The sequence below is a fragment of the Lepisosteus platostomus genome, chromosome 11 (assembly GCF_059453375.1).
Source record: "Lepisosteus platostomus isolate fLepPlt1 chromosome 11, fLepPlt1.hap1, whole genome shotgun sequence".
Taxonomy (NCBI): Eukaryota; Metazoa; Chordata; class Actinopteri; order Semionotiformes; family Lepisosteidae; genus Lepisosteus; species Lepisosteus platostomus.
The window spans coordinates 14895664-14911380 of record NC_142621.1 but is presented as its reverse complement, the minus strand read 5'-3'; the positions used below and the strand labels follow the sequence as shown (position 1 = coordinate 14911380).

The following is a 15717-nucleotide window of genomic DNA, read 5'->3' as shown; positions in this document are numbered from 1 at the left end:
GCTCGTGTCACGTGACATGACGTCACTGAGCACTGAGCACCCAGCCCGGGAAAGTGTAGCGTATGTCGGTGGGGGGTAGTTCTTATAAAGTAAAGGAAGTGATATAACTGTATAACTGTATGAAGTCTAGTGTATTTTAGGCGAATTGATAAATGACAAGAAACACTTCTTGTTAGTAGAAAATTACGGTTTAAAGATTGTTTTAACAACGAAAATCACACCTTCGTTATTTAAAGTTTTGAGGTATAGTTTATTACCTGTGTGTCATCCTGGACAAACTTTTTTATCAGCTGAAGTGCACTGAAGAAATCAAGCTGCATTACTTTCCTGCTTAGACATTCATTTTGTAAGTACATCTTTTAAATCGTAACATCTAGAAAGAATAACTGGGTTCCATCTGGAATCTGAGAGTCCAATGTGTTTATGTTCACATGGATTTCACTGTTTCTTGGTTGTTGACGACTACTCACCATCATTTCCATGAAGATGAGGATCATTTTCAAAATTCAGTCACATAATGTCATTAACACTGTCGTTTCCATGTTACGTTTTTTTTGTTATGTACAGAATGACAGTAACGCGGTTAAACATACTGTTCAATTGAATACCTCAGTTGACACTATTGATATAATATAACTTTACTCAGAAACTTTTTCTTCTTCAAAATCAAGATTTAAAAACACATTTTCTCAGTATTTCAGTTTTGAATGCTTTATTACTTTTCGTGCACCTTAGGAGATAAAAAGATGAGCCGGTACCTAACCAGGCAGAGGAAAAGGCGAGTGTACACCTGGAATGGAAAACCTACGCTCATCGACAGGAAATTGCAATTTTTCTATTACGAGTGAGTAGTTCAAGACTTCGGCTTCCTTAGCAATCAGATAGCTTGTTTCTACTAAAAACCATTATCAATAAGTTGTGTTTTTATACTGCATTCATCCCATCGTTTAGTACAAGGACACATAAGAAAGGTTACATGTTAGAAGTGTCCATTTTGCCTATTTTGCTTTTTGCATCTCAGAACCTGCACTTGCTATGCAACCATTGCCACCCAACATCAAGATTTAATAACTTTGCAAGTGAGGCAGTAAAATCCCATAACAACAACATGCCTATCTAGGTAGTGCTGGTACGGATCAATAATGCTGTGAGTTCCATGTTTCAGTTGAGTAGGATAATTCCAGTGTCAAATTGAAAACAAAAGGCTTTTAGGGCAGGCTGATTGAGCTTCTGAGGTATGCAGCTGAGTACTGAGAAGACACATCTCCTTTCTGAACGGGTGAGTCTTGAGCAGGTGCCAAAAGGTGGTCAGGGACTGAGCTGTTTGGATTTCTGTTGGCAGTTCATTGCACTGCTGAAGAGGTTGAAGGGAGAGATAAAGGAGTCAGGTTTGGCAGGAGCAGAGTGGTGGGAGGGAAGTAGGGTTTTGAATCGCAGTAACAGGGATGCAGTGGAGGGGCACAGGTAATGGAGTAGCAAAGTAAGTAGTAAGTGAAGAGCAAAGAAGACGAGAGACAAGGTGAACAAGAGAGTTCAGGATGAGTTGGAGTGAACGGGTAGTATTAACAGGGAAGTTGGCAAAAGAGGAAGTTACAATAGTCTGATCATTTGGAATTGTGTGGAATAGTTGGTAACGAAGCGGGTGATTCTGCATACCACTCTTGAAGTCGTCACAGGAGCATGCCAGAGGGAGAAATCTGATGACAAAACGAGAGGTAAAAAGTATATGTGGAAATGACTCAAGGAACAGGTCTAGAGTAGGGGTTCTAGGACAGAGCCCTGCGGTACACCTTATGAGTGTGACTGAGTGGCATATAGCAAGGTAGCAAACTAACCTGTAGTTTTAAAGTGGTAGGGTAAATGGTTAAAGAGAATTTATACAATACTGAGAATAACAATTTAAGAACAATGTTATTTACATTTATTGAAGTGCAGTAACAGTAGGTTTTGTGTATATCATAGATCAAAGGATGTAACTATATTGTGTATCACATTGGTGTGACTTCTGGATCAAGTCCATAACCTAAGGTTTTAACTCTTTTCTCTGTTTATACAGTCAAGAATGAAAACTTGGGATGCAGTAAAATATTGGGGCTTACGTGGAATGTTATATATGTTTTGTTTGCTGTAAACTAAACATTCTACCTTCACATACTGTCTGTGCTGAATGTCATAGGAAGAGTCCATCATGGCACGTAACCATGAGGGTTTTGAAGCCACGAATTGTAATTGAATGTCAGGTCTCAGGGAGGACATGAAGTCCACAAAGACACTTTAGTTGCAGATACATAGAGAAAAAGTGCTAAGTAAGTTAATTCAATTAGGTTAACACATAAAACTTAATATTGGTTCTGAAACTAAATTGAACCTAATTTTTTCTGTTTTTCAAGTGGGTTTTTCATGTATGCAGAAGGCACTTCAGAAGCCAGTTATATAAAGCTCGGCCAGTACATCTTGATCGAAGGCGATGATGATGACAATCCCTTCATTGCAAAACTCCTCAAACTCTACAGCAGTGGTGAGTCACTGGCAGGCATTTCTTCTCCAGTCTGATATAGAGCATGTGTACCATGAAAGTATTTTGAAAGAATTTAAAGATCGCTTAAACTCATGGAGGTGGTGAGGTTGTAGCAAATTGTGTTTCTTTAGCCCTTCTTTTTCCTTGAGACACTTATGAGGGTAAAAGTAATGGCATGGTTCTCTCATCTTTAGGTCCTAGGGAAAGAGAGAATAAGCGAGCAGAGGTGCAGTGGTTTGCCCGATTCTCGGAGGTGCCCTCTAACAAGAGGAAGATGTTGGGCAGGGCGCCCCACCCTCAGGAGATCTTCCTGTATGAAGTGACTAACTGTGACTGTGAAATAGAGGTGGAGACTATTCTTGGTGCTGTGGAGGTGAGTAAAATCACAGACACACATGTATGTTGAAGGTGATCCGGGATATTTCCTCAGACTTTAAAAATTGATCTCATGAAACATTTCTGTTTGTGATCAGAACATGGGCAAAACATCTTGCTACTTGGATATAATTTACAATGTGAAAAATAATTCATTTAAAATGCTTTTTAGAACCTTAATTAAATAGTCAGTGAAATGTTGTTGCTAATAAGGGTGGCATTGGCTTATGACATGGCAAAGCTTGGGGGAGATCTGCATTCCTTTCTGAAGATGATTTCTTAAGGAGAGACGAGTCTGAAGGCACTCTGTGTTCTCCAGGTGAGACATGTGGAGCCACAAGCCCCCTTCCCAGTGGAGCAGAGCAACGGCACCCTCTACGTCAAGCTGTCCTGGAACGGGAAGGCCTTCAGAGCGGTCACAGCTGAGCAGGTGGGACAGGGCAGTGGGGCTTCTCTGGCCCCTGCTCCCAGAGGCAGCCTGCCCACCCCCGACGTGGCTGTGATGAAGAGGGCCTTGGCTGGGGCGGTGAGTGTGGGGGTGCCAGCCGCGAGCCAGGCTGAGTCCCACCACTCCTCCTCCAAGTACTCCCAGTCAAAAGGCCTGAGTGCCCGACGGCAGGCCAAGTGTTCGTCCACCCCAGGCATCCGGAAGAAGCTGCAGCTCAGCAGTAAGTGCTTGCTTGAAATTGTGGTTCACGTGGGAATTTGCCATAATAATATTATTATTAATTCGTTACACTTATATAGCGCTTTTCTGGACACTCCACTCAAAGTGCTTTACAGGTAATGGGGACTCCTCTCCACCACCACCAATGTGTAGCTCCACCTGGATGATGCAACGGCAGCTATAGTGTGCCAGAATGCTCCCCACACATCAGCTATCAGTGGAAAGGAGAAAAGAGTAATGAAGCTAGTTCATAAATGGGGATTATTAGGAGGGCATGATTGATAAGGGCCAATGGGAAATTTGGCCAGGACGCTGGGGTAACACCCCTACTCTTTTTGAGAATCGCCCTGGGATTTTTAATGACCATAGACAGGACTATTTTACTATTTTTCTCATCTGAAGGACGGCGCCTTTTTACAGTGTAGTGTCCCCATCACTGTACTGGGGTATTAGGGCCTACACAGACCACATGGTGAGCGCCCCCTACTGGCCCCACTAACACCTCTTCCAGCAGCATCCTTAGTTTTCCCAGGAGTTTTCCATCCAGATGCTGACCAGGCTTACACCTGCATAGCTTCATTGGGCTGCCAAAAGGGACTTGCAGGGTGATATACTATAGCTGCTGGCGTTATTATTATTATCGGCTTCTCCGACATCAGCAGTCTTGGTCTTTTACATTACAAATGGATTACAAATCTGAAAATAAAAGTTCCTAATAATAGTATGCAGAGGCAATGCCCATCCCCCTGCAGCAGGGGGGAAAACAGGGTTTTTCAAAATAAGTGTCTTTTTACTGGGGAGGGGACAAGCTGTAGGTCAGTACTTACCCAGCAAACAAGGTATAAAAACACAGTAAAGAACTGTGGGCGTTCTTCCAACATTTCTCATTTCACATTTCAGAATGGAAAGGAGATGCTAAAATTTTAAATGAACTTAAATGTTTGTTCTCGTTTGTTTTACTCATTTCAGTGGACATTCCTTAAGTAAATAAGTGTTAGATCGTAAGGAATGTTACTAACATCTCTGCCCATCTAACTCATTTGGTATTGAGTACTTAATCAATCCCAGGATATCATTTAGCTATTTCACCACAGTATTGTTCGCACTGTTTAGCTACTCTTTCTCTCTGTCTGGTGTCTTCTGGTAGGCCCAGGGAAGTCCGCGGGGGCTCGGCTCACCAGGGATGATGTGCTGGAGGAGCTGCTTCACACAGAGATTGAGAACCAGAAGAGCGAACTGACAAGCAAGGTTCTTGCCACTCCCCCACGGCCCCTCGCCATCACTGTCCGCCTTTCCCCCATCAGATCAGTCGCCATCACCTCCCCCGCTGTTCGCATCTGTCCCCTGCAGGGCGCTCAGGACCCTGCCAGCAGCAGCCGTCCCGATCGGAACCAGGAGTCAGCAAAGTATGTATTTCTGCTGTACACTTTCTTGTCAGTAGATCCACGATGGGCCTAGTCAATACTGGCCCTTTTGTGTGAAGAGCTGAGAGTGTTGCTCACTTACAGCATACATCTTGCAAAATTAAAAGTGAAGAAGATAAGATAAGATCACTTTATTGGCCATATACGATTTCTTGTATTAAGAATTTGTCTTTTTCACATACCCCAACTTGCTCTCCATGAGACACACAGACAGGGAGAGAAGGTTGGGGTCAGAGTGCAGGGTCAGCCATTTATAGGCGCACCTGGAGCAGTTGGGGTTAAGGGCCTTGCTCAGGGGCCAAATGGAGTAGGATTCCTCTGCCGGCCTTGAGATACAAACCGGCAACCTTCTAGGCATAGGCGCGGATCCTTAGCCACAGAGCCACCGCTCCTCCCGAAGGCTTCAAAGTTAAATGTTTTTAATTTATTTCTAATTTTAAGCATGGAATTAATCTCAGTTTATTTCCTAATCTAAACCTAAACCTTGTCAGAGGTAGAAATATTTTTGTAGGAAGACTTCAGTATGTATTTTGGAAACTGAATGATGATGATAATGGGCCGGTGAGAGTTTTCACTGGGCTGTTACAGGGACACTTCTGGAGTTTCTCCTCTGGATGGGGAAGTGGACAAAGTGAGGGTCTCGACGAGGTCTTCCAAAACCCCCTGCAAGAAAGAGGACACACCCAGGAAAAGTGCTGTGAGACCGCAGAAAAAGTAAGCATTTCTTCTTTTGAAATACCTCCAGACACAACAATATGGGTGCCAGAGAGCAATGATTTGTGAATCAGTTGAATTGCTGTAGTAATCTCCATAATCTCTGTGCATCTTTACCAGGGATAAATGAAATAAAGATTCTAAATCTCTTGGAGTGTAATATTCATTGTTTGTTTTCCTTCTTGCTACATGGTGAGCTACGGAAAATCCAGTGAAAGGGTGATAATTCAGTAATACTAGGTACGAACTGGACTGTTGGGTCTTTAAATTCTAGTATTGTACGTACTGTGCAATTTCTGTTATACCAGGGACTGGACATTTCAAAATTATTTTGTGTGCCTTAACATTGAAATGCCTATGAATAAAACTGCATTATGTAGCACCCCTCTGCTTCACGAGCCTTCCTCTACTAAGAGACAAAATTAATTGAATTGCCGTATAACACAAGGCTTATTCAGTTCCTGTGCTGTATTTTCTTATTACCACTTGAAGGTTTTAGTGGAAGCAGAGTGTCCTTCACAGTGGCAAAGGATGTTCGATCAATGATCTGAACTCTGAAGCTCTTTGCATCAGGCTTGTATTCCATTGCTCTGATAGACCTGCTGTGAAGGCATATAGTAAGGTTTGGCTGCTGTGTGAGCATCAGTTGTGTTACTCTACTATGGCCTTGTGGGGAAAATGGGCAAGTCTAGCTCAGGTACTGGGACTTTGCTCTCACTTATATTGTCTTTGGTTCTCCAGGGAAGAAGCAAAAGACAACAATGCAGACACAGAACAGACAGCCATGACACCCCGGTCCAAGAGAAAGTCTGCAATGTTTGTGTCCTCGCGCATCAGAAAGCAGTTGTAAGTACCAGGCTGCTCAGGCAGATCATGTTGTCAAAGCACAGATCTAGCATGTTAAGATCTTTGACCCATCAGGGTTGTTTTGGATCCTAGCATCTCTTTGGAACATTTCTCAACAGAACCAACGGCCATTTGTGGAGCTTGTATTAATGCATGCGCTAAAGCCAATTATTTCACATAAAAATGTCCCAGAGGAGCATGCCATCTATGGAGAAAGAATTATAAATATGGCTGACCATGACATTGTGCAGAGTGATAGTTTCTGTGAACCAAGGGCATGACTGGCTGAAAAGTCATGGCTGTCTCTTGGAAATGAATGGAACCTCTTCATTTTATTCATTTTTTAGTTGTTTTTATATCGATCAGGTCTATACACTCATTTTCAAGGTTAATTCTTGATTGTCATGTTTTTCATCTTGATAATTTGGCAAATGTCTCTTCTTACACAATGATGTGACTAAACAGGGATGAAATGTAGCCTGCACATTTGGGTTCTGGGCTAGCACCTCACCTGTATGCCTGTGCCTTTACAGAAACCTGTTGAATGGGGTTCAGGATGCACATTCAGATGTCGACGATGATGAAGATGAGGGGTTCATTCCATCTAAGAAGGATCTGGAAAGCGGCAGTGAAGAAGAGGCGGAAGCGGACAGTGAAGGTGACAGCATTGCGGAGAAGAAGAGCAGACGCGCTGCAGGGGCCTGCACCCCCAGAGCCAGACGCAAAGCCAGCACTCCGTCCAGAACTCCCCGAAAGACGCCCAGTAAAAAGGTGTGTATTGCTCTGCCTTTGGTAACTTGCATGGACAGTGGGAGACTGGTTTAATTCTTCTGGTTTAATTTTCTCCCATTCTTGGATTCATTTTATCTGTCAGTTATCTGACACAGTATGAAACCGAAGACATTCTGTGTGTACTGTAAGTTGAGTCCAGAGGACCTTTAAGCCCACCCACTGTAAAAAGGACTGACAACTTGAGCTGCATCTGGCTGAGTGTATAATGGTGTAGCTGATGTAATTAAGATCTGGAACAAGAATTGCCAGAAGACAGTGCAGGTGAAACGACGTGTTTGTATGCTCTTCTTGCCTCTTGCAGATCGCCCCCAGTACTCCTCGAACACCACACAATGCTACTCCCAGCATTCCCAGCAGGTCCCTGCCTGCCAAGAAGCCTGGGAACATACTGGAGGAAGCGAGAGCAAGGTGAGCGGTCATCTTCAGGAGGGCGACTTTCATCAAAACAAGGAGTTCTGGACTCTCATTTTATGCTTAGACCTTTATTGGGCCTGTAATTTTTTTCAGGTATCAGTTAAGATGTAATAATGCTACCATGCTATTAGTACTCACAAGCTTGCACTCTCTTGTTCTCTCGTGTCTCCATGTGATTATAGGTTGCATGTGTCCTCTGTCCCTGAGTCTCTGCCCTGCCGAGAGCAGGAGTTCCAGGACATCTACAGTTTTGTGGAGAGCAAGGTCATTGATGGCACTGGAGGGTAGGTTACAAGACGACCTGAACACTCAGCTTGTTTTAACTGAGATGTCCTATAATAGTGGCCTACAGAGCTTGTCCATCTTTAAATTGTAGAGGTCTTCTGTCAGAGTTTAAGGATTATGTTAGTAGTCTTTGCTAAATGAGTCAGTCCTCTGGGCAACACTATATATATATATGCAGTGTTCTTAGCTCTGGTTTTTATACGGTCTGTTTATTTGTAATTGTACAAGATTCTGGTGATAGTTCTTATTCAAGTTGGGTGAGGATTTCCTAAAACTAGGTAAAAAGTGTTGTGCCAGTGGAGGAACTTGACAAATTTTTGCCAGCAGCCATATCACTCTGTAGCTCACAACTGGCAACCCACTGAAGCTAAGCAGGTGTGAGCCTGGTCAGTACCTGGATGGAAGACCTCCTGGGAAAAACTAAGGTTGCTGCTGGAAGACGTTTTAGTTGGGCCAGTACATGGCACTCACCCTGTGGTCTGTGTGGGTCCTAATGCCCCAGCATAGTGACGGGGACTGTAGAAAGGGGCTGTCCTTTGGATGAGACGTAAAACCGAGGTTATTAAAAATCCCGGGGCGCTTCTCGAGAAGAGTAGGGCTGTTGCCCTGGCATCCTGGCCAAATTTCACATTGACCTTTACCAATCATGGTCTTCTAATATTCCCCATCTATAAATTGGCTTCAGCACTTTGTTCTCCTCCCTACTGATAGCTGGTGTGTGGTGAGTGTACTGGTGCACTATGGCTGCTGTTGCATCACCCAGGTGGGGGCTGCACACTGGTGGTGGTGGAGGGGAGTCCCCATTACCTGTAAAGTGCTTTGAGTGGAGTGTCTAGAAAAGCGCTAAATAAGTATAACAAATTATTATTATTTTGTTAAATTTTGTGGTCTAATGTGATTAAGGAAATGGTTCAAGTAAGAAAGAGTTTTCATTGCTCCTGCTTAGAAGCATTTGTTTCAGGTACATGTTTTGCCTTATCTTAAGTCTAGTCTGATTCGAACAGCTCTGTAATTGGCTTCACAGGTGCATGTACATCTCCGGAGTCCCAGGCACAGGAAAAACCGCCACTGTCCATGAGGTGATGCGTTGTCTGCTGCACGCTGCCGATCAGGACGAGATCCCTCCTTTCAACTTCATTGAAATAAATGGCATGAAAATGACAGACCCCCACCAGGCATATGTACAGATACTACAGGTGAAATGGCTTGAGAAACGTTAAAGAAAAACTTTCAGCTCAACCACTCCACAGCACAGTGAGTCACAAACACAAGCACCCACCCAGTAAGCCATGGCAAGATAACGAAGGGGGGCACCCAAAGATACTTGCGTGATTTTTGTGGGAGTTTTTTTTTGCATTCTCATGTTTTGTGAGGTTTTTGCTTTCCGGATGAAATCCAGTTTTCTTGCGTTCTGAGTAAATTTTGTGGGGGGCCATCTTTTATGAAACTTGCACTGCATGTTATCTGACAGTATGAGAGTGAAGCAAAAATGACTTTTTCTAAAGTAAGATTTAAGAATACTTTGTATTAGTTGTTATAATTTACTGCAACTACTCAGTAGAGTTTTTGATTTTATGCTTAAATTTGCAAGGATCCAAAGTTTGTCAGTTTATAGATGAATGGCTTTGCTTTTCCTAATTTTTAATTCCTAATTTTTAATTTTTATTCCTGGCACCTTTACAAGCAGATCTCTGATTGATGTGATTTTGTCATCACCTGTCATGCTGATTCTCTTTTGCAGAAACTGACAGACCAAAAAGCCACTGCTGACCATGCAGCTTCACTGCTGGAGAAACGATTCAGTACACCTGCACCCAAGAGAGAGACGACTGTGCTTTTAGTGGATGAGGTGAAGAAGGGGTTGGGGGACGTACCGGTGTAGTTTAGAATAATCAGACTTGGCTGTCCAGCAGTGAATTCCATACTGCTTGGGTGACACATAGACATACTCCTCTGATAGCAGAGTCATTTATCATATGGCACTTAGCATACTCCCCACCAGCTCCACCAAGTGGGAGGACTGGCACGTGCTGACAGCACCGCAAGCAGGCTACTCAAAGTAAACAAATTACTAGCCCTGGAATTCTTAAAATGAAACTTATTTGTGAAAAATTAAGTGCACTGCATGATAGAGTAGGATTTTCATTTTTTTTTAGGGGAGGACTACCGCTATTATTAATTAGATAGCACAGTGATCATGTAAATTCTAGCTTTTGAAAGTAACATATAAGGTTTTATGCACGTATTGTACTTTTGTAAGTTCTCTTCTGCCTTTCTTTGGGCAGTCTGAAAAGCAGAAATTCAACTTCTCCTTGATGTTTTCACTGGTCAATCAAGTAAAATCAATATGAAGAAGTCTTCAATCTTTTGCCTTCCTCCCCCCTCTCCCTCCTTCAGCTGGATCTTCTATGGACCCGGAAGCAGAACGTGATGTACAATCTGTTTGATTGGCCCACACGCAGACACGCCAAGCTGGTGGTCTTAGCCATCGCCAATACCATGGACCTGCCTGAGAGGATCATGATCAACCGTGTGGCCAGCAGACTGGTATGGGATGGACACCAGTGGGCAGTGGTGGGGTGGATGTGAGAAAAGTAATGATGTTACCTTAATTTTAACTCATGCCGAAGTAAGGAGTGTTAAAGTAATTACAGTAGTTGTGCCCTGATTCATCAGGTTTCAGAATCTAAGAAAACTAAGCAAAATAGGGTGTGCTCAGTGCTGTGGTGGGAGACCTCTAAGGACAACCAGTAACAGCTGGTTATATAAGTTGGGTTGATGGTCCAGTAGCTGTCACTCTTCCTTCTTGATCAGAATTTCCAAAGCAATGCTCAGAGTATGGTGACAGGGAAAACATTAAACCAAAGTCCTGACTTGTGTCACTGAAGTGGGTGCAGCACTTCAGTTGTAAATTAAATGAATCCTCTTCTATACATGAAGCACTGTGGGATCGTGTGTGATGATAGATACTTTATGAATACAACCAAATGTAATTTATTCCCGTCCCTAATGAATAGATCTTCTGCTGCAGGATTAATTAAATCATGACATAAATTAAGGTACTTGTATCAGTGTCTGGCGTTTTCTTGACCAGAGAAGCCCAAGCTGCTTAATTCTTGCCCTTGCCTGTATGACATGATGTCTGTCATCGTTCACAGGGCCTGACCCGGTTGTCCTTCCAGCCGTACACTTTTAAACAACTCCAGCAAATCATAACCTCCCGTCTTAACAGGGTCCGAGCTTTCGAGGAAGATGCTCTGCAGCTGGTTTCTAGAAAGGTGGGCATTGTTTTAGATGCCTTCAGGGATCACAGGCTAACCTAAAGTGTATGAATGACTGAAACACTGTTATGAAAACTTCAGATTTATTTTTCTTTTTCTTCTATTCTTGCTTTCTTACATGAGAAGCAAAAAATATCCCTTTATCACATTTATATTTTTGAAAAGAAAGAAAGTAATGGCTTTTAAAGCAGGTAAAATCTGTTATCCTTTCAGCCACACTGAAACGTCTCTAAGTAATAAGAAGTAGTAATACTTCTGTGAGGGGTGGACAGTGGGCTCTGCTCAAACTCTGTCGTTGGGGGAGGACAGTACAGTGGGCTTTGCTGTAACTGCCGTTGGGGGAGGACAGTACAGTGGGCTCTGCTCTAACTCTGCCATTGGGGGAGGACAGTACATTGGGCTCTGCTCTAACTCTGCCGTTATATAACTCGGCTATTTGGGACTGCAGGTAGCTGCTCTGTCCGGGGACGCACGGCGCTGCCTGGACATCTGCCGGCGCGCCACTGAGATCTGCGAGTTCTCCAACAACCGAAATGGCAGCTCTGGGCTGGTGGGCATGAGCCATGTCATGGAGGCTCTGGATGAGATGTTCTCATCCCCCTACATCACTGCCATACGGTAAGAATGACTGATCGAGACTCTGCACACATCTCAAGACACTTCATTTCATACTATCAGTGATTGGTCTGGGTTAATTATTTTGTCCAATTGTTTTGCATTTTTTTCATTATTCTTTGTTCATTATTCTCACCTTCATTGAAAGAGACAGACAGGTAGCAGTTGCCCCTCACTTTCTTCATCAGATGGGGAGTTTTAAATAAAAATGGCACACGTTACACTGTCTATGTATTCTAGATAAAGGTTGCCTTGGAAGCCATAAGCAAGTATGTTTGCCAAGTGATTTATTTAATTTCTTGTTTTGGAATGTCCCAGCTGCAAAGAGCATCTTCAGCAAAACGTTGCTAAACATGAACAAACTTAGTTTAAAAAATAACTTTTAGTGCAACCATAGAGCCATTTTACAAGCAGAAATGTGCCCAATTGTTTTTATTTGTGTGTTCAGGCTTCAAGATGGGGTTGTTCTTGGAACACACCTCCCCCACAACCCTATTAACATGCATTCTTATGGAGAATTAGTTCTTTGTTTATACGTGTCTGATTGATGCAGCATTTATCAGGAATGCATCAGCCACAAAAATTGAGATTGACCTGTATATTATTTCTTGATATTTTGGATATTTATTTCTAACCCTGCAATAAATAGTTGAACAGTCGAATACCCTTCTTGGTCGATTCCTTCGGGAGAAGCTTTTCCCTGCCTGACCTGCTTGTTGTGTCCGGCAGGTGTGCATCTTTGCAGGAGCAGCTCTTTCTGCGGGCAGTGATCGCAGAGTTCCGGAGGCTGGGACTGGAGGAAGCCACTTTCCAGCAGGTAGAAAGTTTTAGATATTAAAACTTCACCTAATCAATCGAAATATAACTTCATCTAATATCTATATATATCTAACAATAAGTTAAATATATCAGTAGCATAACTAAAAAATAATTCTGTATTTTTTTTAAATACCCAATGTTTGTATTTCTTCTTATTCTGTAATGACGTTGTAACCATATTGAAAATATAGGAAATGTCAATTTAATCTTTTAATGTTTGCAGAAAGTTGCAGAAAGCTTAAAATTAGTCTGATGATCTAAGGTTAAAGGTTATCAACATCATGTCAGCAAACCTAGATATAGCTATAAAAATATCTAAAAGTCATCCCAGGTTTAAATTTGTTTTTCATTTTCAGAAGATAGCCTGTGGTAGCTAAATCAGGAGGAATGACATAGAAGTTGTTTTTTTCCCCCCAAATACAAGATCAGAACAGTGGTCTGGAGGCAACAGGCTGTTTCACTGAAATGCAGCAGGTTGGAGTCTTCATGAAAACTCATTCAGCATCAGGATGTAGTACACTACCAGCTGATATTCAGCACCTGAAACTGGTCTCTGTGGCAATATAAAAAAGACACAAAGTTGCCAAATTGCAACAAGTTGATTCCCAAGTCAAATGGATGAAACAAAATAAGCTTCTGGACAGGATTTTCATCAGTATGATATGATAAGACCAGAAAGGGGAAACGCATGTTGTAAAAGAATGTGCTAGATAAGTCCCTTCAGAAGAGTGGCGTTGTTTTCCCCTGAGCTGTTTTGCACCAGTCTCAAGGCCTCTGACCCTGTGGCGTGCCCCTCTCTCCAGGTGTTCCAGCAGCACCGGGCCCTGTGCCGAGTGGAGGGACTGCAGCCTGTCAGCCTGTCGGAGGGCCTGGCTGCCTGTCTGCGGCTGGGGGCCTGCCGCCTGCTCCTGCTGGAGCCCAGCCGCTGCGACCTGCTGCTCCGTGTGCGGCTCAATGTCAGTCAGGACGATGTGCTCTACGCACTGAAGGAGGACTAGCCACCAGGGGGCGCTGCTGCGACACTGGGAGGAAAAACCTCCACAAGCACAGCCAGTACTGGCACCATTTCAAAGAAAAGAGAATCCATCCTAGACCAGAAAAACTGCTACTGGCTGCATATTACAACCATTGATGAACATTTCAAAGCACTTTTAATTTTCTTTGTCATCATTTATATTTGTCTTCCATGAACTGAACATTTATAGGCAGCTGTGGCCAGTATTCAGGCTCTGTGCTCCTGCGGTATTAATGTGGAAGAACCGTCGTGTTTATTTTTGGTGTTTACAAAATGTGCCATTCATGAGGAACAGGGCTAGATTGAGGACAGTTATGTAATGTTCTTGTGTATTCTTGTGGGCTCTGCTTCACAGGAGCATGTCATTCCAACAGAGCTGAGCTTTGAATGCTTTTAGAGATTCTGCATTGTGGTGTGTGTCCTTTTAGTGGTTGGCTGTGGAAAACTACCTCAGTGGAAAGAGTGCTTTCACCTATTCTACTATTAGTTCTACACCCTCTCTTTTAAGTCGCATGAAATGAAATCTTCAATCGCATTTAGAATTCTGTTTTTGATCGGGTGATCGTTTTAAATAATCATCACTTTGACCCATTAGCTTACTGGTTTTAAAGTTACTGGTAGAAGATAAAGATTGTAAGCAACCTTGGATTGCAGTTTCTTGTATTTGGCCTTATGACCTTATGTTGTTTAACTAAGAAAGAACAAGATTATTGTTGAAGGGTGTGTATGATTAACTTTAACTTCAACTTGGATATTTGTTCGCTCTTACCCAAAATTTTTTAGATTTGTCATGTGTAATAAAGATATTGGATATTACCTTCTTCAAGGTGGACTTGTATATGCATACTATGTACAGTTCCAAAAGCGAACACTATGATGGTTAAGTTTGATCGTCTGCATACAAATACATGCAAAATGCCGTTTAGGCCATTATTCAAACTTTTCCTCTCATACACACACAAATTGCTCTAGCATACACACAAAATGCTCTCACTCTCCATTTTACCTCTCACATTCATATAAAATGCTCTCATATGACAATAAAGCTATTGCTTCTCGTGTGGCTAAGGTGTTATTAATTAAAGCTACAGTTTGGCTTAGTGCTCGTTGCGGTTGAGGTTAATTTCTGTTTTGTCCCTCACGTTCATGTTGTGAAGGTGTTTTATGTGTATGTGCGACGTAAAACCTGTGAATGTGAGAGGTAAAATGGAGAGTGAGAGCATTTTGTGTGTATGTGAGAGCAATTTGTGTGTGTATGAGAGGTAAGATTTGAATAAAGGCCTAAACGGCACCTCATTATGCAAGGTAACTCAGTGTTATGCGCCTCCCCTAATTCAGATCATTCCTATAGATCTGGCTTTTGCACCAATCTTGTAGTGAATTTGAGCTGGTTCATTTTCGTTTCAGATCATGTATGATTTGTGCAGATTTTAAACAGTAGTCTGAGGCAAAATCCTTTACTTTCAAGTGTGTGTGACATTTTATGTTGAGTATTTTTAATGTAATATTTTGCTGTTTTATCAAGTACTTAGGAATGCTTTTGTTGTCATTACATTTTATATATAGTTTATTTAAAAGGTATTTGACATTTTACATTTTTGGCAGTATCCAAGGAATAAAAAAATATTTGATTTGTTTTTCCCCTACACCTGTTGCAGCTCAGACTTTTTACAGTGTGATACCCATATAAATAGGGAAGGAAAATAATAGCTAGAAAAATAACAATAGTATAAACTCTAAAACTATAACCATTGTTTTTATATAAAAAACATTTGACCTGTTGTGTAAAGTCCACATATTAAAAACCCTTCAGTTCTGCTGAAGTTCTAGGAGTGCACATGTTGCTAGAAGTTCTAGGAGTGCACATGTTGCTAGAATGGTATCATAGAGTAGCTTGTGCCTAAACTTTCAGGCTGCCCCATGACCAATAGCATCTTAATTTGACATCTGGT

The 15717-nt window shown here is 42.3% G+C and overlaps 1 protein-coding gene across 1 annotated transcript; it reads left to right on the top strand.

Moving 5' to 3' along the window:
• Positions 1-35: 35 nt before the first annotated feature.
• On the top strand, positions 36-15411 carry orc1 (origin recognition complex, subunit 1). The gene is made up of 18 exons (XM_088598649.1): positions 36-346; positions 736-844; positions 2391-2518; positions 2713-2891; positions 3213-3561; positions 4708-4966; positions 5573-5698; positions 6440-6544; positions 7078-7315; positions 7638-7744; positions 7933-8034; positions 9060-9231; positions 9777-9884; positions 10433-10582; positions 11194-11313; positions 11765-11934; positions 12661-12748; positions 13554-15411. Exons 2-18 carry the CDS (start codon positions 747-749, stop codon positions 13746-13748), a joined length of 2694 nt encoding a protein of 897 aa, XP_088454775.1. The 5' UTR covers positions 36-346; positions 736-746; the 3' UTR covers positions 13749-15411.
• Positions 15412-15717: the final 306 nt, after the last annotated feature.

Excerpts from the sequence above, each read along its gene's own strand:
- orc1 (XM_088598649.1), top strand. The coding sequence starts at position 747 with ATGAGCCGGTACCTAACCAGGCAGAGGAAAAGGCGAGTGTACACCTGG. Across the intron at positions 8,035-9,059 it reads GTCATTGATGGCACTGGAGG|GTGCATGTACATCTCCGGAG; the intron begins GTAGGTTACAAG and ends TTGGCTTCACAG. Across the intron at positions 10,583-11,193 it reads ACCGTGTGGCCAGCAGACTG|GGCCTGACCCGGTTGTCCTT; the intron begins GTATGGGATGGA and ends CATCGTTCACAG.